This window comes from Chiloscyllium plagiosum, chromosome 24 (genome assembly GCF_004010195.1).
Source record: "Chiloscyllium plagiosum isolate BGI_BamShark_2017 chromosome 24, ASM401019v2, whole genome shotgun sequence".
In the NCBI taxonomy this organism is placed as follows: Eukaryota; Metazoa; Chordata; class Chondrichthyes; order Orectolobiformes; family Hemiscylliidae; genus Chiloscyllium; species Chiloscyllium plagiosum.
Genome location: NC_057733.1, coordinates 7,065,967 through 7,088,787, shown reverse-complemented (window position 1 = coordinate 7,088,787; position 22,821 = coordinate 7,065,967). Strand labels below are relative to the sequence as shown.

At 41.7% G+C, this 22,821-nt stretch overlaps 1 protein-coding gene across 6 annotated transcripts in view; it reads right to left on the bottom strand.

Moving 5' to 3' along the window:
- The window catches only part of spata20 (spermatogenesis associated 20), a 551,333-nt gene that overhangs the window by 284,442 nt on the left and 244,070 nt on the right, over window positions 1-22,821 (bottom strand). For all 6 annotated transcript variants that reach the window (XM_043714382.1, XM_043714383.1, XM_043714384.1 and 3 more), the window contains 2 exons: window positions 10,205-10,279; window positions 1,652-1,864 (listed from right to left, as the gene is read on the bottom strand). In XM_043714382.1, coding sequence (XP_043570317.1) covers window positions 1,652-1,864; window positions 10,205-10,279 — 288 coding nt within the window. The remainder of the gene's footprint in view (window positions 1-1,651; window positions 1,865-10,204; window positions 10,280-22,821) is intronic.

Here is a 22,821-nt window from a genome sequence, read left to right as displayed (position 1 = left end):
ACTTCAGTGAGAAACCACCTGTTAAAACAAAAAACAAGATAGGATCTATCCACTACAATCTCAGTCTGGGAACAGACTTAAGTGCAGCAATAACATCAGCTGGGATCATACCAAAAGTGATGTTGATTGATTTGTGTGACACTTGAGTCAGGAAGACAGAAATACAACGCTTGCTGATCAAATAAAGATCGCAGTTGATTACATTAGTAGCTAGATGATACCATGACCATGCTAGGATAGAATACAAAACCAAGGAAACTTTCTGCCTTAATTTAGACTGTTGTGCCCAATTATAGGCATTACACTTTATATGAAGAGTATGTTGGAGAGCAGAAGAAATTTGGAGGAATAATTTCACATTAGACTTTACATTAAGCAGAGGTCTAGACTAGGTTATACAAATGTACAATCTGTCCTTATTTTCATAGAATGTTTTCTATAAATAATCTAAAATCAAAGCAATCAAATATATGGAAATTGAGGAAGCAGAGGATTTATGCTCCAGAGACTCTGGATCAGAGAGATGCAATATTGAGTTCCATAGCATTACCACGAATGACTGGCTATAATTGGACTATGCCAAGGTTACATTGGCACTTTCTATTGTCATCATGCTAGAAACAGCACATGGTCAGGCTTTGAAGGGCAAAGATACATTAACTCTTTTGGATGGGGCCCTCCTGCAGTTTACACAAACACAGGATGATCAACTCTGTGTAAGAAACAAGAGACACCTTAGCATGACTATGAGAACATGATGAGGCCGTGGGAGAGATTCCAAGGGGCCTGGAACCAGGAAGCGTATAAGAAGCACATACACACAAAAATCATAGGTTGTCATTACAGGTTACTGAAAAGCAATCTCCGAGCAGAAGTTATAAGAAATACAAGACAAAACAGCATCAGAGGATCAACCTGGGATTTGAGATGCTGCCTGACCTACTGTGCTTTTCCAGCAACACATTTTTCAGCTCTGATCTCCAGCAACTGCAGTCCTCACTTTCTCCCAATTAAAGGTAGTCCCATAAAATCCAAGATAGTAATCTTCCTCTACAAACAGGAACTTTAAATCTATTGTCTGTTATTCGTGACACTTTATCTCATATATTTAATTAAAGGATTCATTCTAGTGATGTGGGTGTTGCCAATAAGGCTGGCAATTATTGGTCACCACCAAATGCCTTTAATACAAACTTGTCTTGTTAACTACATGAGTGACTTGCCTGAGATCAGTGAAAAGCGAATCACATTGCTGGGGTCTGGAGTCACATTTAGGTCAGAACAGACAAGGACAGCAAATTTCCTTTCTCTGAAGAACTTCAATGAAAAGGTTGAGTCTTCATTGCAATCCAATAATTTAATTTGATGCTTGTTTTTATATTTCAGATTTAAATTCCCCATTCGCCAAGGCAAGATCTAAACCTAGATCTCTGGATCACTAGTCCAAGTCTCCAAATGACTAGTCACTAGTTGCAAAATCTTTACTCCAGCAAGTAAACACTAAGCTATTGTACACCTCCTTTAATTTGACTACGTTAGTTCTGATTAGAGGCTGCAGCCAAATCATGAAGCTGACTTTCACAATTAGGTATGCTGAATTATCGGTTTTCCATTTTCAGCAAGTTCTGTATTTTGCTTTTTGTTCACTCACCTGGGCTGGGTTAACATTTCCACCCTCTTTCACACCATAATGATAGGAAAAGATATCTGCCATGGTTATGTTTTCAGTGGCATCTAGGACTGGGTCTGGGAGTTGTCGTCGAATTTCTTCCTCTGTCCACACACAGAAAGCTCCCTCTTTCTTGTCAACTGACTGAGTTGTAGGGTATGAATCTGCATCTTCAGCACTGTAGAAACCTCCAGACTGTAAAGACAGTTTGAGTTAATCACACAGAGGCAGGAAATATACAACTCTTTCATGAACAATACATTGAATTCTGACTTCCCCATAATTTCTCAAACCTTGAATCTAATTTAAGAGTGAACTGCAATATATTCTAGTAAAGTACCAAGTGGACTAAAGTTCTTGGACCCATTCACAAAATGAGTACAATCACTACTCTTACCTACCTTCCCTGGTCACAGTTTCAAGCTGAACCCAATTGTTTGCAATCTTGCCATCTTAATCAACTTGAAGATGGGCTCTCAATATTGACTACTAACTACAATTCTGGATTAGTGGTGCTGGAAGAGCACAGCAGTTCAGGCAGCATCCGAGGAGCAGTAAAATCTTTAGTGGTGCTGGAAGAGCACAGCAGTTCAGGCAGCATTGCTGGAAGAGCACAGCAGTTCAGGCAGCATACCTATTACAATTGACTACCTACTCTATTTCTAATGCTGCACTCCTCTACCCCAACATAACCTATCTCCCTGGTGCTGCTGAAACCCTTATCCAGCCCTTGATCATGTGCTGAAGTGATGAGTAAACATTAATACAAAAGCAAAGTACTACAGGTGAAAATTTGAAATAACAACAAATTGCTGGAGACACCCAGCAAGTCACAATATCTATGGAAATAATGCGACCATCGGGTTTGCAACATTTTACTCCTGTCTTAGTGATGGATGTAATGGACTTGATGAGAATTGGAATAGGAGCAGCAGAGTTTTGGTTCACCTCAAACTTATAGAAGGTGGAATTGGGAGAATGACTAACAGAACATTTGAATAGTCAAGTATCGAGGGAAAAAAGCATGATTTAGGCTATCCATGAACCATAGGGCAGACTTGAAAATCACAGCATTGGAATCTTCATCGAGAGGTACAAATATTTGCTCAGCAATCACTTCCCTACAGCAGGGACAGATATCAAAATATTAATCCTTCCACTTGTGACAATGTGACAGAAACAGAACAGCTCAGGTCTGAAGCAATGTGTTGCTTAACTTCGAAAGGTCAGTTGTTGAATTTTAACGTAACAGCATTCAGAGAAATGCCCATTTATTTTAAAATTGAAAAATAAAAGGTGAACAGCAGCAGCAATCTGCAACAAAACATGCATGTTCTGTCATGGCCTTTCCTCCTGAATATTTCTCAAACCAGCTAAAAATCAATGCGATTGAAGCACTTATTTAGCAAATGCATAACATAGCACCTATTTGAGCACAGCAAGACCCAAACTAATAATGTGAAAATGACAAGATAATCTATGGAGGGTGTGGTCGAAGATGGTGAAAGGACAATTACGTATGGCTAATATATAAGCTCCTGCCTAGTGATACCCACACACCAAGAATAAATGCCAAACACTACCCCGACAATAAATTACAATCTTGAAAGAGCTTGCCTAATGATCCAATGTGATGTTTAGATTTTCCAATATCAACAACCTTTGTGACCTTATTCTGTGATCATCAATCACATACAACAGCATACTTTTATATCAACATCCTGAACAAAAATAACCATTGTCCCAGTATTTTTCAGTCACTGTATTTTTTCCAGTCATTCCAAAAACAATATAAAACACCTTCTGCAGGAGTCATGTGTGGCATTTTGCAGCACAATAATAACGAGGCAATGCACTGACAAACAAAGGCCTTGAAGTGAAAGAGAATCATATCAACAATTTAATAGTTTTGAATTAATTGGATCTTTGTTGTTCAAGAAAAGATAGATTTCATTAAACATTTGACCTTGGAAATTTAGCTACCACTGCTACCTCTCAACAATCGGAGTGCTACAATGACATGAGTTAAAAATCACACAACACCAGGTTATAGTCAAGCAGATTTATTTGGACTATAACCTGGAGTTGCGTGACTTCTAACTTTGTCCACCACAGTCCAACACTGGCAGCTCCACATCAGAACGGCATGAGCATTTCCATCTGTGGAGTACACATCACTCTGCCCCTGGGTCAGAAGGTTTTGAATTCAAGGTTCAGTCTGGGAAATAAGGTCAGCACCCAGCCAGAAATTACCTCAAGAAGCCATCCCTTATATAAAGTTTTTTTTTTAACCACAGCCCTTGATCTGCTATCCTGTAGCATTATTTCGGCATTCTACCCAAAATTTCTCTTTTCACTAACCTCACTGAAAACAATGAACTGGTTATCACTGGATTGTTCTTGCTTGCAAATTGGCTGCTGTATTTGATAGATTACAACAACAACCTGAAAGCACTCTTCCATCCTTAATGTTGCTTCTGATCCTAAAAAAATGTAAGTCATTTCTTCTTTATAAGAAAGTACTGAATAAAAGCAGGAATAAACCATTCCATTTGACTCTATGCTTGCCTTGCCATTCAATACAGCACAATCAATTCAACCTTGCTGTGTAGTCCCTCCTAAACTATGCTGTCAAACTCCTTTCAATTAAAAGCTCAATTGACAAAAGGGGTCACACTTCCTTTCGATTTGAAGCCAAAAGCACTTTGTACAGTAAAATTGCACTTAGCAGATGTTGCACTGAACTCCCCATCTTCTCCACATCTCCATCTTTGCTTGTCTTTGTTCCTCCCACTCTACTTTCTTGTCTCTAAACCTCCTTAAATTCTGCCATAATTCTAACTTCCTCCAGTTCTGATGAAAGGTCACTGACCCTAACCATCAATTTTATTTGTCCCTGCACAGTTACTGTCTGACTTGTCGAGTGTTTCCAAGTCTTTTCTCTTTTTTATTATAGATTCCAGCATCCTCAGTATTCTACATTTGGTGCTTCATTAATTCAATACCCTGTTCAATCTGATGATTCATTTGATGACATACAACTATTATCAGACAGAACGACGACAGAAACTGAACCCTGATCACCAAGCCTGATAAACAATTTGTTTGCATCTGCTGTTTCATTAGCAGACTGTCAACAAATGGATTAGCAAACTAAAATTAACTGTGCATTTTAGCAGGATTATATTACAGACGACCAATTCATCTTAATTGAATAATTTATGGGGTTTTTTTGCAACAATTAATGGCATATTTGGCTGTATTGAAACACTAAAATAATTCTGCTTCCTTGTTAAGCACGCATGTTGTGTCTTGTCTTAGTGACTCAACACTGAATTTAACAAGTGGTGGCTTTTCCCCATTTTGTTTAAGCAATCTCATCAATTCTCCAGCTAGGTTTGAAGAAGGTTACAAACATATTTTGCAACTTTTCATTCATGATACTGCAGTGTTACAGCAGGAAAAATCTGAAAGGACTGGATCAAAAGTGCTTGGATTCAAATGTCAGAAAGCTGACCACAACATTTTCAAATGGATTTTGTTCGCCACTGTCCTGTGCAGAGCTCAGCAGATTCACCCGACTAATTCCAGTGATTTTCAAATCAAACTTTATTTATTCTGTACCCTTTTTTTGTAAAACTGTCTTCACCGTTCAGTTATGGCAGAAGCAATGTATGTGTGTATCTGTGTGCCGACAGCTGAGATCTTTCAACTGAAATAGCTAGTTTATGCCTAGTGAAGGGGACAAAGTAAGTATTAACTGTTTGTGCCAGTGCAGGGACTTTGGCCTCAGTGTTACAGTTCACATTGATGAGGTGGTTGTGGGGTGACCTTATAGCAGTTTATGAAATCTTGAGGGGTATAGATAAGGTGAATGGTAAGTGTCTTTTACCTAGGGTGGGGGATTTCAAGACCGGGGGCATATGTTAAGGTGAAAGGAGAAAGATTTGCAAAAGGCACGAGGCACAATTGTTTTGACACAGAGAGTGGTCAATGTGTGCAATGAACTTCCATAGGAAGTGATGGATGCAGGTACAGTTACAACGTTTAGACGACATTTAGATAAGTACATGAATAAGAAATATTTGGAGGGATACGGTCCAAGCGTAGGTAGAGGGACTAGTTTAGTTTGGGATTATGGTCAGCATGAACTGGTTGGGCCGAAAGTCTGTTTCCGTGCTGTCTGACTCTATGGCTCTTTGACTTAATGAGACATTAAACAGCTAACCGTGTTCACTCCTACTGCTCGGACTCTGTAAGCTGTAGAAACATTTGGGTAAGTGAAAGTGTTACCATTCACTAGACTCAAGAATTGATCCATGACCCCTGATTTAGAGGGTGAGTGTCCCACTGAACCAAGTTTGTCCCCCTAATTACAGATGGCCCAAACCTTGTTTACAAAATTGAAACTGGGAAATACTGTGTCATAACATGTTTGCTGCCTTGGATATTTTTTCTCACTTTGTCTGCAGGTTCCAGTAGCTGGAGTAAACGCTATTAGCTACTTAGGGCCTCACCAAGTCATCTGTGTGAACTATAGGTTGGAGGTCAGGGTTCCTGCATCTGAAATAACCAAGCAGGATCCCATTTCAAACCCAAAGACAACTGTTGACAATATGGCACTACACTGAAGTGTCAACACAGGTTGTTACTCAAGTTATAGAATGGGCCGGAATCTACAACCTTTGGAAAAGCCATAGTTACACCTGATAGAACAGGACTAAACCCATGGTATGAATGACATGTGTATCAACACGGCCTTTGTCTCTACCAGCCTGAAACCTTTAACAATGTTCATTGCACCAGCCTTCTCCAAAGCCGTTCCACCACTGTCTGCCTGGGTGGAACTGCACTCATCTGATTCAATTCCTAGGCATCCAGTCATTGGCAAAGAATCACATGCAATTGAGTTTTGAGAAGATTTGTAGCTGATGGTTGAGGTTCTGGATGTAGGTTTGCTCGCTGAGCTGGAAGGTTCATTTTCAGACATTTCATCACGATACCAGGTAACATCTGAGAGTGGGTCATGTCATTTTGTGGCTAGTTAATGTTCATGTAACCTGGTGGCTAGTTTTCTTCCTGTTTGTTCAATGTAGTGTTTGTTACAATTCTTGCAAAATATTAGTTTTGCATGTTGTCTGTATAGGGTCTTTCAAGTTCATTAGCTGCTGTTTTATGTATACGGACCAAATATTGAACTACAGAAGCAATCATCCCAACATCCACAAATGAAGCTGCATTAGAACATTATTTCAATGAGCCACCACACACTGCAGCACAGAGGAACTAAGCAGAGCAAAGGAAAATCACCTTTACAGTGTACTCAAAAAGAACGAGCACCCAATGAACACAGTCCGCTGATTTCTCAGCAACAAACCCAAACAAGCAGACAAAACGCATCCAGAAACCCTAGCCATTCTTCCCTCATCAAAGACATCTCAGAAATGACTGCCAAACTATTCAAACCCTTTGGCATCATGGTAACCCACAAACCCAACAATGCAATAAAACAGCAGTGATTGAACTTGAAAGACCCTGTACAGACAAGCAAAACTAATGTCATTTACAAAATACCTTGCAAGAACTGTAGCAAATACTACATTGGATAAACAGGCAGAAAACTAGCCTCCAGGATACACGAACATCAGCTAGCCACAAAACGACATGACCCACTCTCACTAATATCCTTACATACGGATGAGGAAGGACACCACTTCGACTGGGACAGCACATCTATCTGAGGATAAGCCAAACAGAGACATGCACGAGAATTCCTTGAAGCATGGCATTCCAACTGGAACTCTATCAACAAACACAGTGACTTGGATCCCATTTACCACCCCCTGAGAAAAAGAATAGGAAATGATGTCGCCAAAGGAAACAATGTCACCAGTCCAAGGAAACTCAAACGTATAAATAGAAAGTGGGCGACACCACCAGTGCTACATTCAAGGCTCACTGAAGATGTTACCTAGTATGGTAACGAAACGTCTGAAAATGAACCTTCCAGCTCAGTGAGCAAACCTACATCCAGAACCACATGCAATGGATATTTTCCAACCTACACCTCTCCCTTTGATGTTTCTGAAAGATTTAGCCTTACTCTCCTCTTGTTTCTCGTAAATATTCTGTCCTCTGTAATTTCATCTGAAAACAGAGGATGGAAACACTTAAGTCTACCCAAACCATCAACTCTCAACTTCCACACTATTACTAAATTGTCTAACTGATTGTTCAACATCCAGGACAAGATGAACAGAAATGTTCTCCTACCGAATAATGTGACCAAGACCACTGTTGGCAGTCCCACAACAAACCACATTCCCTAACCAGCGATGGCATCCCTCTTCTTGACAACTGTCTCGAGGTTGAACCAGAATGTTCACCTTCCTTAGTTTTATAAATGACTTCTGGAAGAATTTATGAGCCAGATATCCATCATGCCATTGCTAACACCACCGATTTGCACCTCTGTGACATCAACTGCCTCTGGCTTGCTTTAGCTCTTCTCCTGAAAATACCCTCATCTGTACATTTGTTACTTCCAAATTTAATTACTGGCCAGAATTCCATAGTCCAGCCTCTGTAAACTTGAGATCAGTACAAATTTCTGCTGCTCTTGTCATAAATCACATCCAGTCCAAATGTGTGACTTCATTAAGTGCCCCTGTGCTCAGTGACTTAGACTGGTTCTCAGACAAGTAATGCTAAGATTTTAACATTGTCAGCTGTGGTCAAATCTTCACATCTCTCTATTTCTCTGTAACTTCTCCAGTGCGCAGCTCTCCAAGAGACAAGAATATCAATGATCTGCTAATTCTGAATGTTTAAGCTGAAATTTAATGGTCCATCATAATTCAGCTATCAAAGTCTGAAGCTTTGGGAATCTCGCACTAAATCCCTCTGCCACTCTCTGTTTTGAAGATATGTCTTAAAAACAAATATCTTATTATTATGTGGCACAATATCAAATTTGTTTGTTAATACTCCCAAGTACCACTCCAAATTGTTCCAGTACTTTAAAACATGCTATCGCAATGCAGCTGATATTGTTGTTCTACAAAAATGGTTGTGTTTCAATGCACTCCTCCAGACTGTGTTACACCACCCAGCCTCTTCCAGTGTTTCATTTGAATCGGTTTGCTCACCTCTACGGTAGCAGAGACAGAGAATATAAAATCAAGGATTTACATTCAGCCAGAAGTCAGTTATGATGCCATGGAGAGAGATAGCATCAATCATTAGGAAAAGTAGCTTGTGATAACCTAGAATAGACTGTCTGAAAAAGCAATGGGACTGATTCAACACTAATCTTTGAAAAGAAGTTGCATAAAATACTTGAAGGGGAAAAATTTGCAGGGAGATTGGGAAAGGGCAGCAGGACTAATTGATAGATAATTCAAAGAGGTGGCAGGTAGACAATGGATCCTCGTGTGTTCTATTATGCTATGATCTCATGACTGATGGCAGTATTATAATTTCGTCCTCTGTGTCCCTATAAAGAAGTGAGAAAGAATCCTGTGCTCCTGTTCACTCTGGCAACATCTGCAAGGAAGGGGGAAGTACGCACGTAAAGAAATAATGAAATCAGGATCTGTTGTGAAGTCCTTGCAGTGTAATAGCTCAATGATCAGTCTCAAGGTTCACCCATAAATGCTATAGTTTTGCAAGACACTGCAAGAAAACCTGCTCACAGGTTGGTATAAAATAAACAACTGCAAATGCTGGAGATCTGAAACAAAACAGAAGTTGCTGGCAAAACTCAACAGGTTTGCAGCATCTGTGAGAAGAAAGCAGAGTTAACGTTAAACACAGAACTGCTTGATGAAGAGTCACTGGAGTCAAAACGTTGACCACTTTCTTCCCACAGATGCTACCAAACCTGCTAAGTTTCACCAGCAATATTCCCATTTGTCCCAAACTGGTACCATGTCTCAACAAGGCCAATAGCAGCTTAAACCCTAAATAGAGAGAAAGAGAGAGAGAGAGAGGGAGGGAGAGAGAAGAAAAGAGAGCACAAGCGAGCGAGTGTGCACACTCACACAAGAACAAGACCAATAGATATCAAGAGCAAGGACAAGTGGGAGAGCAAAACGAATAGCAAGAGGGGGCGAGAGCAAAGTGGGAGATGGAGAATGAAAGGGAATACAAGATACAGCGAAAGAAAGCACAAGATGCAGTGCAAGGAAGCACGAGAGCGAGCATGCGTGCAAAATAGAGAGAAGAAGAACATGAAAGAGAAATTGATGCATTGCTTAACAGGGAAAAAAAAAGGGCGGTAAACAAATCATGACTGTAACTGGATGCATGTTAAAGCCCTGACAGCAGAGTTTTGAATGAACTCAAGGCTTTGAAAGAAAATATGGAGCGCCTGCAAATGAGCCCAGGGGTGTCATTCCTTTCAGAAACATAAGCATTACAAAACCAACTTCCAGTTCGACATAAAATATGTAGGGGCAAAGAAAATGAAATGAACTGTTATATTCATGATACAGTCCCCAGCAAGTGGCACTCAAATGGTAAACAACGACTTACCGGGTCACTCAGATCTCGGGAGACGTACAGCAGAATGTCTTGAGCAACATCCGCAAAGAATGTGTCACCAGAAATCTGTGGAAAGATGCATTACTGTTTAGACTCTGAACTACTGACTGAGCAAAAAGGATGCCCAACTCAATGTAGAACTAGGTTAATGACAAACAGCAGTGAAGCAAAACTTTCAAATTTACATATACACATACTTCTCAATACCAAATACCATCAAAGATATTTTTGTAAGCTCTCTGAAACACGGCACATGTATATTTCTTAACATAATTATTGAAGGGCACACCATCAGCAGCCTTATACAGCACGGCGGGGGGGGGGGGGGGGGGTGCAGAGTGTACAAGTCAGAACCTGCAACATGATTTTAAATATGGAAATGTGGTTAACAACGGGGTGCCACACAGGTTTTCTACACTGTACCACTTTGATGCAAAACTACACAAAGTTTTTACTCAGCTCCTAGGGGAAAACAAACTATATTCATTAAGCTATCAAAATCTAGGGCAACACTCAGATTTTTCTACCGATTCCGATTCTTTTTGGTTCAATGAAGAGTGCCTGGGGGCATACCAGAAGCAACACCAGGCACACTTTAAAGTGAGGTGTCAACCTGGTGAAGATATAACGTAGGACTACTTATGTGCCAAAATGTGGAAGCAGCATGCAATAGTCAGGGTTGAATAGCCTCAATGAACAAAAACAGAAATTGCTGGGAAAAAACTCAGCAGGTCTGGCAGGATCGGAGGAGAGGAAGCAGAATTAATGTTTCAGGTCCAGTGATCCTTTTTTAGCACTGACTATAATGAACAAATTAGATCTAAGCTCTGCAGTCCTACAAAATCCGCTTGTCAATGGTGGTGTACATTAAGTAACTAACAGAAGGAGAAAGCTCCACAAACATCCTCAACAGTAGGGCAGTCCAGCACATCAATGCAAAAGGCTGAAACATTTGCATCAGTCTTCAGCCAGAAGTGTAGAGTGGCAACCTTTTAACATACTCTAAGATCAAACTAACCTACATACCGTACATTTTACTATCATCCATGTTCCTATCCAAGAGTCGCTTAAATGCTCCTAATGTCTGACTCTAACACCGCTGCTGGCAGTGCATTCCACGCACCCACCACTCTCTGTGTAAAGAACCTACCTCTGACATCTCCCTGAAATCTTTATCAAATCACGTTACAATTATGCCCCTTCGTGATAGCCATTTCCACCCTGGGATAAAGTCTCTGACCATCCACACTATCTATGCCTCTCATCATCTTGCACACCTCTATCAAGTCACTTCTCAGCCTTCTTTGTTCCAATGAGAAAAGCCTTCGCTCACTCAACCTTTCTTCATAAGACAAGCCCTCCAGTCCAGGCAGCGGTCTGGTAAATCTCCCCTGCACCCGCTCTAAAGCTTCCATATCTTTCCTATAATGAGATGACCAGAACTGAACACTATATTCCAAGTGTGGTCTCTCTATAGAGCTGTAACATAACCTCATGGCTCTTAGACTCAATCCCCCTGCTAATAAAAACCAACACACCATACACCTACTTAACAACCTGATCAACTTGGGTGGCAACCTGAAGAGATCTATGGACATGGACCCCAAGATCCCTCTGTTCCTCCACTTTACCAACAATCTTGCCTTTAACTCTGTAATCTGCATTCACATTCCACCTTCCAAAATGAGTCACTTCACACTTTTACAGGTTGAACTCCATCTACCACTTCTCCGCCCAGTTCTACGTCCTGTCAATGTTCTGTTGCAAACTACAACAGCCCTCCACACTATCCACAACTCTACCAACCTTCGTGTCACTGGCAAACCTACTAACCCATCCATAGCATCTGAGGAGCAGAAAAATCGACATTTCGGGCAAAAGCCCTTCGTCAGGAATGAGACTTGTGGGCCAAGGGGGCTGAGAGATACTCTGGCCATCCTCTTGTTCCTCACATAAACATAGAATGCCTTGTGGTTTTCCTTAATCCTATCCATCAAGGCTTTTTCATGTCCACTTCTAAGCTGTCCTAGCTCCAGGCTTCAGTTCCTTCCTAGCTACCTTGTAACCCTCTTTAGCCCTGTCTGATCCTTGCTTCCTCAACCTTAAGTAAGCTTCCTTCTTCCTCTTGACTAGATGTGCCACATCTCTTGTTATCCAAGATTCTTTCACCCTACCATCTTTTCCTTGCCTCAGTGGGATAAACCTATCCATCAAGTGCTCCCTAAACAACCTCCACATTTCTGTCGTACACTTCCCTGAGAATATCTACTCCCAATCTATGCTCCACAGTTCCTGACTAATACCATTGTAATTCCCCCTCCCCCAATTAAATACTTTTCCATTGTGTCTGTTCCTATCTCTCTCCATGCATATAGTAAAGGCCAGGGAGTTGTGATCACTATCATCAAAATGCTCTTCCACCGAGAGATCTGACACCTGACCTGGTTCGTTGCCAGGCACCAAATCCAATATGGCCTCCCCTCAAGTTGGCTTATCTACATATTAAGTCAGGAATCTTGACAAAATCTGCTCCATCCAAACTACTTTCACTAAGGAGATTCCAATCAAAATTAGGGAAGTTGAAATCACCCATGACAACAACCCTGTTACTTCTGCACCTTTCCAAAATCCACTTCCCAATCTGCTCCTCCATGACTCTGCTGCTACAGGGGAGTCTGTAGAAAACTCACAATAAAGTGACTGTTCCTTTCCTGTTTCTGACTTCCACCCACAATGATTCAGTAGACAAACCCTCCTTCACAACCTCCCTTTCCACAGTTGTTATACTATCCCTGATTAGCAATGCCACTCCCACACCTTTCTAACCCCCCCATTCTTTTTGAAACACCTAAACTCCGAAACATCCAGCAACCATTCCTGACCCTGTAATATCCAAGTCTCCGTAATAGCCACAGCATCATAGCTCCAAGTACTCATCCATGCTCCAAGTTCATTACCCTTATTCCTGACACTTATTGCGTTAAAATAGATACACTTCAACCCATCACACTGACTGCAACTTTGCCCTATCAACTGTCTATCCTTCCTCACAGATTCTCTGTACACTGTACATACCTGGACACCAGCTACCTCATCCTCTGATCTGTAGCTCTGGTTCCCGACCCCCTGCCAAACTAGTTTAAACCCTCCCGAAAAGCTTTAACAAACCTCCCCTCTAGAATATTGGTACCCCTTTAATTCAGGTGCAACCCATCTTCCTTGTACAGGTCCCACCTTCTCCAAAAGGTATCCCAATGATCCATATATTTGAAGCCCTCACTCCTACACCAGCTCCCACCATCAACAAAGCACAAGTCAGGAGTACAATGGAATACTCTCCACTTGCCTGGAAGTGGAGCATCACTCAGTTGCAGCATCACTCGAGAAGCTTGACACTTTACAAGCCGAAATGGGCTGCTTGATTAGCAACCCATCCACCACCTTCAACATTTACTCCCACAACACCAACACAAAATGCAGCAATATGGACCACTTACAAGATAACTCATGAAGGATCATACAACTGTCACTTTCAAAGCTGTGACTCTACCACCAGCAGGGATACGTGCAGCAGATGCATAGAAATAATACCATTTGGAAGCTCTTCTCCAAATCGCAAACTATCCTGACGTGGAACTACTTTGCTGTTCCTGGACTGCCATTGGGTCAAAATACTGAACTCCCATCTTATCAGGACTGAGGGTGAGCCTACACCACCAATCACTACAATGGTTAAAGGCAGCTTACCACCACCTCTTCGATAAGGGATTGTATTACAATTAAAGATGAACGAGTAATGCCAGTGCTCCACGAGTGAATATTTTAAAAAGAAAACTCAAATAACAACTTTTTAAGTTGGAGCTCACAACCTTGGGGTATTGAAATTCAATTGCTGGACCATTGCACCTCACCTCAGTGTTTGGCAACAGGAAAAGAAGAAGTACCTAAAGTTCAATTATCTGTTTGAGTACAGATCTTGTCACCTAATCAACCAGTACTAGATGGTGCAGAGGGTACCTTAGTGAAGGGATGGGAGACAACACAAAGAAAGACTACTTAAATGTGATGATCCAGTTGATCTCACCTCACTTCATGTATCTGAGTGTGAAACTGCTCAAAACATCTAAACTGGAAATATTCTAAGGATCGGATGAATCTTTGTGTTTACAAGCTGTGCAAAAACTTTCAGGATGCAAGTCTAGAGTGATGGAGTAGGCTTTTGATGAACAGGTTCCAAAACAAAGTGCAATCAATCACAACTTAGTTCCTACTAGCTGTACATCCACAATACAGAATTATTTTCAAACTTATTACCCTTAAATTTACTCTAAGAACCTTTAACTCACTCCATAGTTGATGATATGACAACGTCAAAGGAGATTTGCTCTCTTCCCAAAATATGCTGCTTACCCTAGAAGTATTAGACAAGCATTGTGCAGGGAGCTTTATTCCATCCAGCCTACATTGGATCATGGAGCGTTTTGAAAAGTTATTATCAGGTGGAATTTAGCAGCAGTGATGCACTGTTGGGAGCCCCATGTCATCGTTCCACAGGTGGGTGTAATATTATTCTGAGACAGTCAGCCACTTCGAGTCATAGAGATGTACAGCACGGAAATAGACCCTTCAGTCCAACTTGTCCATGCTGATCAGATAGCCTAAATTAATCTAATCCCATTTGCCAGCATTCACTCTAAACTGTTCGGATTCATGTACCCATTCAGATGCCTTTTAAATGCAATAATTATACCAGCCTCCACCACTTCCTCTGCCAGCTCATTCCATACATGCACCACCTTCTGCATGAAGAAGTTGCCCCTTAGGTGCCTTCTAAATCCCCTCTCACTTTAAAATGATGCCCTCTAGTTTTGAGCTCCCCTACCCTGGGAAAAAGACCTTGGCTATTCATCCTATCCTTACCCCTAATGATTTTATAAACCTTTATAAGGTCAGTCCTCAGCCTCTGATGCTCCAGGGAAAATAGCCCCAGCCTATTCAGCCTCTCCCTATAGCTCAAATCCTCCAACCCTGGCAACATCCTTGTAAATCTTTTCTGAACCCTTTCAAGTTTTACAACATCTTTTCTATAGCAAGAAGATCAGAATTGAATGCAGTATTGCAAAAGTGGCCTAACCAATGTCCTGTACAGCCTCAACATGACCTCCCAACTCCTATACTCAATGCTCTTACCAAGAATAGCAAGCTGACCAAAAGCTTTCTTCACTACCTTTATGCCTGCAACTCCATATTCAAGGAAGTATGAACCTGCACTCCAAGGTCTCTTTGTTCAGCAACACTCCCCAGGCCCTATTATTAAGTGTATAGATCCTACCTTGATTTGCCTTACCAAAATGCAACATCTCACATTTATCTAAATAAACTCCAGCTACCACTTCTCAACCCATCAGCTCATCTGATCAAGATCCTATTGTACTCTGAGAAAACCTTCTTCCCGGTCCACTACACTATCAATATAGGTGTGATGTGCAAATTTACTAACTATAACTCCTACATTCACTTCCACTGTCATGGACACCATCAGGTATCTCCACTACATTAACAGTCCAGTGGTGGAGAAATCCCACCTTAGAGAGCTGCTAGGCAGAGGCCAGCAACCTTGGAGTCCCACCTCTAACAGTAGTCACTGCTTTAACTTCACTGTGATCTCCCCAGAAGATAAGTGATGGGTCCCATCTCATGTGCTTGAAGACAGTTATGTGGTAAGGAGGGGATGCTCAGGAATTTTTGCCTCAGCTGGAGAGGAGGGGTGATGGGTGGGGGATCAACAGAAAGTGTGTAGACATGGCTGTCTGTGAGCTGCTCCCTCTCACCCAGAGTCCTACAGTCAGGCACAGAGTGTCTGTGAATGAGGGATTCCCCTTTAAAGGCCACATGAGCAATTTCAAGGTCCAGACGAATGCCAGCATCGACAGATGAGATCCCTAGGTATTCACTTAAGGCCCTCAAAAAGACCTGCTGGACTCGATCACAGGGAAGACAAAGGGTGGATAGATTCCTGGAGATCAATTCTCCACCCCTCCCAACTTTAAAACTGCATTGTTATAAAAGTAGGGACAAGCATCTCCCTAACTACTCAGCCAGAAAAATAAGATTCTCACTTCTCTTAGCTTAAGATTGATTTCAGCCAACGATTCAACTGAGAATACTGCCAATAAAAGGTGAGAGAGAAAACAAATCCTTTCATATAAAAGACTGACAACTGACAACTTGTAAGTGAGTGGTTTATCCAGGGGAATGTAATGAATGATGCTTCAAGGTGTCCCTAGGAGTTAGGGGTAATGAGATTGGTGTCTGCCATTGTTTGGGAGGTGAAGCAGTACAAAGAATAAGTGGCTTAAGTCTTCAGCAAATTCTCGTTTCCTGTAAACAATGTCACTTATTGATTTCACCATGTTACTAGCTGATTAATGCTTTTCAAAAGCTCAGTCCTGAAATACTTCCAGCCATCACTCAAAGGCAGGACAAAGTAAAGCAGGCTCAGCTACTGGGAACTGTTTAAGGTCACAATCACAGTAGGGCTACTGATGCCAAGCTGAGTCACTGGCTACAAGTCTGATTCTCACTGGAGTATAACACTCTCAGTCAGTAGTCTGTCAGTTCAACATTCTGCTGAGCAGAAGATCCAGTATAATACTGAGAGAATGCCACATTGTCAGATATGCTGTACTTCAGTTATGACCTTCAACCAAAGCCCAGATAGCTCTCAAGATTTGACCATGCAAGTCAGATTTACGATTATGATTCCAAGACTATAATGATTACTTTATGAGAACAGATTGCATAAATTGGTTTTGTATTCTCTTGAGTTTTGATAGCTGAGGCATGACCTAATTGAGGTGACTATAATGACAAGAGCTTTAAAATAGATACTGCACAGAAATATTATTTCCGTGGATGCAGAATGCACAACTAAGAAACACATCGTAACATGAAATGTAAAATCAGGAAGCACTTTTTCTACAAGTGTGACTTTCCAAACAGCAGAAAGAATTTTTCTCAATCTACATATGCTTTCCTTAATAACTTGTGAACTCCAGTCAAATCATCCCTTATGCTTCCTCTCCTCATAATTTAACCCTTGGCAACTCAGTGTCATTTTGATAAACCCTTAAAGGCTAATGCCTTTCCTAGGTGTGGCTTAGAACTGCTCACAACAATTCCAAGTGTTGGCTAGCCAGGGTTTTGTACAGCTGCAACTTCTAGGTCCCTGTATTCTTATGTTCTAGACGTAAAGGTCAGACGTCCACCAGTCATCTTGACTGTTGTGTCTTTTCATAACATTTTAATGATCTGTGAACCTGGATTCCAAAATGTCTTCCCCATTTCCAACCTTTCACCATTCAACAAAGTAACATATTCAAACCTTATCAAATCCACTGTGGATGATTCCACATTTGTCTGCACTGAACTTCATTTGCCACCATTGTGCCCAATCCTACAATGTCTCATCCATGTTTATTCTTACATCTACACAGCTTATATTGCTGTCTAACATTGTGTTAACAACAGATCTGGGTATGTGACTTTTGATCCCATCATTTACACCATAACAAAGCTAGACGTAGTCGAGACACTAACACCAATCTCTGTAACTTCTGCCAAGCACCTCTTGGCACATTATGCCAATTGATCTCAATCACACTTTCCTGCCTTTCAGCCAATTTTCTATTAAGGACAACAATCTCCCTTCAATTCCATGAACTTCAACTTTAAGCTACTTAAGAGTAACTTTACCACATGCGTTCTGTGAATTCCTATTAAGTAACATCCAGAGACATTTCCCAGTCTGTCACTTTAAACTAACTTCTTAATAAAAATACACTCGGGTATGGCAGGCCTCCATGCTGGCTGTCCTTGTCCATCTTGTTCAAATACCAACCACCCCACTCATTGCCCCAACTGGGGTTGAAATTACCAATTTTCTCCCATCCTCGACACATTCCTGATCATGTCGGTGGTCCAGTTACCATTATAACTCTCCACCTGATGACCAGAATGTCTGTCACACGCAAATTAAACCATTATAATTCTTCAGCCAATTGTGCATGGCATTAACAACATCATGACAGGCACTAGTGCTCCCCCAATCAGCCCCCAAGTAAAGCCTCCATCATTAGACACGCCTCTATAGTTGCAGTGGTGAAACTCTTCTCACCAAATCTCACCATGGTCTGTCCCCTTGCTCCTCTGGCACTTTTTCTTTCATTTTAGAACTCACTTTATTCCATATCTCTCATTTAAAATCCTTGTTCTCTACTTCTCCTCCACGTACCATGTCAAGTTTCTAAACAAGCTGTCTCCATTTGTTTTCTCTCTCCACCTCTGCTCCAGGAAACTTCTCAACCTTGATGGCTTCAGCCTTCATTACAATCAACATGTTGTTCCTTGAGTTCACCACCTATCTATCCCCCTAAATCTCTCCCTCCCTCATATCCACAGCCACTTCCTTGATCTGACCATCTCCTATGGCTTCAACACCATCATATTACTCACAAAAAAAAAACACATCTGATGACTTTTTACATCATTCTCCACTCATATCCCACGTGTCCCTCCAAACCCCACATCCATCTACATCTGCCTCTTAAATTAAAACTTTTTCTCCAATTCCCTTACAACTGCATTCTCCAAATCTCAAATTTTTTAGTTTGGCCATCTGCTACATCTATCAACTGCACACGTTCACTTTCAACACCCTCATCTCCATTAAAATCATTACGGTGTCTCACCCTCCCCATTCTCCTTTAGTGTAGCCATCAACCCACTTCCCTTAAATTCATATGATGCAGATCTGGAAGGATACGGAGGACAATTGGTTTAGTCATTCACTGCCAAATTTGGCTGGAGCACATAATGAAATATCAGCTTCTGCTCTTATCTGCTGTTATTTTTCACTATTCCAGGAACTTTTAGAAGACAAGAAAACAAATGTAGGTTTTTATTCAAGCGCAGGTTGTTCTAAAGTCCTCTCCCCTGCCTCTTCCACCCTCACCTCCAACAATATTTGGAGTTCAAAGATTTCTTCATCAGTAAGATCAAGACTAACTGATCAGCTGCTTCTGCCATTTCTTGTCCTTCTGCTAGGATGTCAGATCAAACTTCTTCTGTTGCTGCTCTCACCCTGGGCCTATATTTTTACGTTCCTCTAAGTTCTCACTGATGTACTCTTATGCATTTTCCAAGCTCATCTTGTCCCAGAGTCTCACCTCTTACTTTCTCTACCTTGTTTCCACTAAACTACTGACCAGACAACTTCCCATCCTCGCTCTCAAGTTAACTGATATACCTAATGGTTTTCTCTCTCTCTCCAGGCATTGTCCTCCTGTTGTCACTCTCTCCTCAAAAAGAGACAAATCTTCCATCCTTGCAAACAAAAGCTCCATCTGCTATTTCACAAGTAATATTCAAGCAACATGATAGAGACTTTTTCAAACAAAAGAGAATCAAACTATTGCCCAAAGGCAATATCATCACTGAATTCCCCTATTATCAACATTCTGGGAGCTAGCATTGACCAGAAACTGAAGTAGCCATATAAATACTGTAGCTACAAGAGCAGGTGAGATGCTAGGAATCCTGCAGCAAGTAATTCACCTCCTTCTTCCCCAAAATTTGTTTATATCCACAAAGCATAAATCAGGTATGTGATGGAACACTCCTCAATTATCTGGATGAGTGCAGCTCCAACAAACACTTTAAAAGCTTGACACCATCAAGGACAAAGCAGCCAGCATGATTGTTTATGGCTATGGTGCCATTCAGTCACTCCACCATCAATTTTTGGTGCCACTGCTGTTGTTTTCTACAAGATGCACTGCGGATATTCACCCAGATTCCTAAGACAGCACCTTCCAAACGCACAACCACTTTCATCAAGGACAGCAGATATACGGAGAGACCACCACCTTCATATTCTCCTGCAACACACACCATGCTGACTTGGAAATAAATCACCATTTGTTTCAGTATTGCTGGGTCAAAAACCTCGAACACCCTCCCTAATGAAATTATGGTCTACCTACAGAACATGGACTGCAGTGGTTCAAGAAGACAGCTTCCCACCATCTTCTTCACGGTAACTAGATTTGGGCAGTGAATGAATACAGTCAACCAATTTGGAGTGAGGTGAGGAGAAATTTCTTCACCCAGAGATTGGCGAGCCTGTGGCATTCACTACCACAGAAAGCAGTTGAGAATAAAACATTGTGCAGTTTCAAGATGGAGTTAGATACAGCTCCTGGGGCTAAAGGGATGAAAGGAAATGGGCAAAAAGCTATTTTGCTACGATTATTTTTTAATACAATTGAATTGGATGATCAGCCAAGACCATAACGAATGGCATTGCAGATTTGCATCGCTGAATGGCCTACTGCTGCTCCTTGTTTCTGATTCTATGCAATACTGGCTTTGCCAGCGATAATGGCATCTCCCTGTGTCAAAGAACTCTGTTCCACCACTAAATCATTATCAAAGTCACAAATTAACATAATCTGTAACTCCACTAAAGGAATCTTACGTGAACTACTTCCAGTGGCATCCCACATTCCTACACAATGTCTGGCATGAGGTACCTGTGAGAGCTATTATCGCCACTAGAAATTTCTCTTCAAGGAGAGTCAAGTTCTCAGTTGAAGCTCTAGATGTTTCACTTCAATTTTTCACTGCAACAGCTACACTTGAAAGCTTGCAAGATGTAACATTATTGTAAGACATTGCAGCACTTCATTCTTGCAACTCTCCACCAATGCAAATAGACTCACATTGATGGGTTGTAATCACACATTTAGAGCAGGTAGCACAATTGATAAGCATTTCATAAATGTACAAGGGTACACGTGCAGGCAGTGACACTCATTGGAGTGAGATGGGACACAGAAATGCTGAACTCTGAGCAGATTGAACACCTCGGATATTATCATCATCAAAGCAGAAGAGTCTCCAGATGAAAGTGAAACATGAGATCATCTGTCAGATTGTCCAAAAGCAGTGAAATTCCATGCACAAAATGAGGAACCTATCCATGAATGAAAGCAAAAGTCACCATAGTCCCAGAGACTGCTGTAGAGAGTCAGCCATTGCTGAGTTTAAACTGAGGGTTACCAGACATCAGGCAAAGGTATTAGTTCGGAAGGTGGGGCATTCATGGTGACCTCAGCTAATACAGGAACTGAACACACACTGTTAGTGTCACTCTGCATCGTAAACCAGCTGTCCAGTCAATGGAGCTAACTGACACCCAATGAGAGTCAACCTATGCCATAAATTATCTATTACTCCAACCTGTGGATGCACTGTGTTCTCCGGGGAAAGACAGATGGAGGGTAGCACCAACAGAGTGCAAACTGACATGCCGAGCAGAGCCTCAAACTTGAGGTTAATGGAAGATATATGGATGACATGTACCAACTATGCAATCTCCTCTCATCAGGGGACAACCACAGGAGAGAAGGTGAGGCCTCAACGGACAGCGGTGATGGGACATCCTCAGTCCCTGAATCCAGACTGAATCATGCTCTCATCAGAGGCAATCCCATACATCAATGCATGGGATTCCAAATGTCCCAACTCCCTGCATGATTCAGGAACCCCAAGGACACTGGCCATGGTCATCTATCACAATGGAGCACAATGAGGCAGCACCACACCTCCACATCAATCTGAGATGCTGGGAGAGCACCTCATAGAAAGTGACCATACAAAAGTAAGCTAAGTGCTTGGACTGATAATTGTGCTTTGCTGAGTGTATTATTTTGTTATATCCAAATTTGTTTAATGTTTACTGAAATAAAAGGTTGCGTAAATCTATAAAAAATTGGACATTTTCGCTCACTTGCTACGAAAATGTTCATCTAGGCCTTTTCTTTACCTCCATATGTGAAGATTCCTACAGAAGCCTGGATCCGATTTCCATAAAATTAGTTGTCCAAAGCTCTGCAGCCCTGTGTTCATTGAACCACATTGGTTCCTGGTTTACTAATGCCTCAATGTTACATTGGTCAACCCTGGTCTCAAATCCACATATGGTTTCATCTCTACCAAAGTCTGTAATATTCCAAGAGACAAAAAAACTGCAGGTGCTAGAATCCAAAGGAGATGAGTTGTTGGGATAGGGGGAGCCATAGATACATTGCTACCCCAACATCTAGTCCTGAAGAAGGGTGAAACACAAAATGTTGATATCTCCACCGCCTGATGCTACCTGGTTTGCTGTGTTCCTCTCTCTCGTGATGATGCGTGGCTCTCTCCCTCCTGATGGTGCCTGCCTTGCAGTGTTCCCACAGCCTCCTAATGCTGCCTGAATTGCTGTGTTACTCTCCCTCTTGATAATGCCTGACTTGCTGTGTTCCTCCCCCTCCTGATGCTGCCTGCCTTGCAGTTTTCTGCACCTGCTGATGCTGCCTGCCTTGCTGAGTTCCTCTCCCTCTTCATGCTGCCTGCCATGCTGTGTCCCTTTCACTCCTGATGCTGCCTGCCTTGCTGTGTTCCCCCCGCCTCCTGATGCTGCCTGGCTTGTTGTGTTCTCCGCCTCCTGATGCTGCCTGCCTTGCTGTGTTCTCCACCTCCTGATGCTGCCTGCCTTGCTGTGT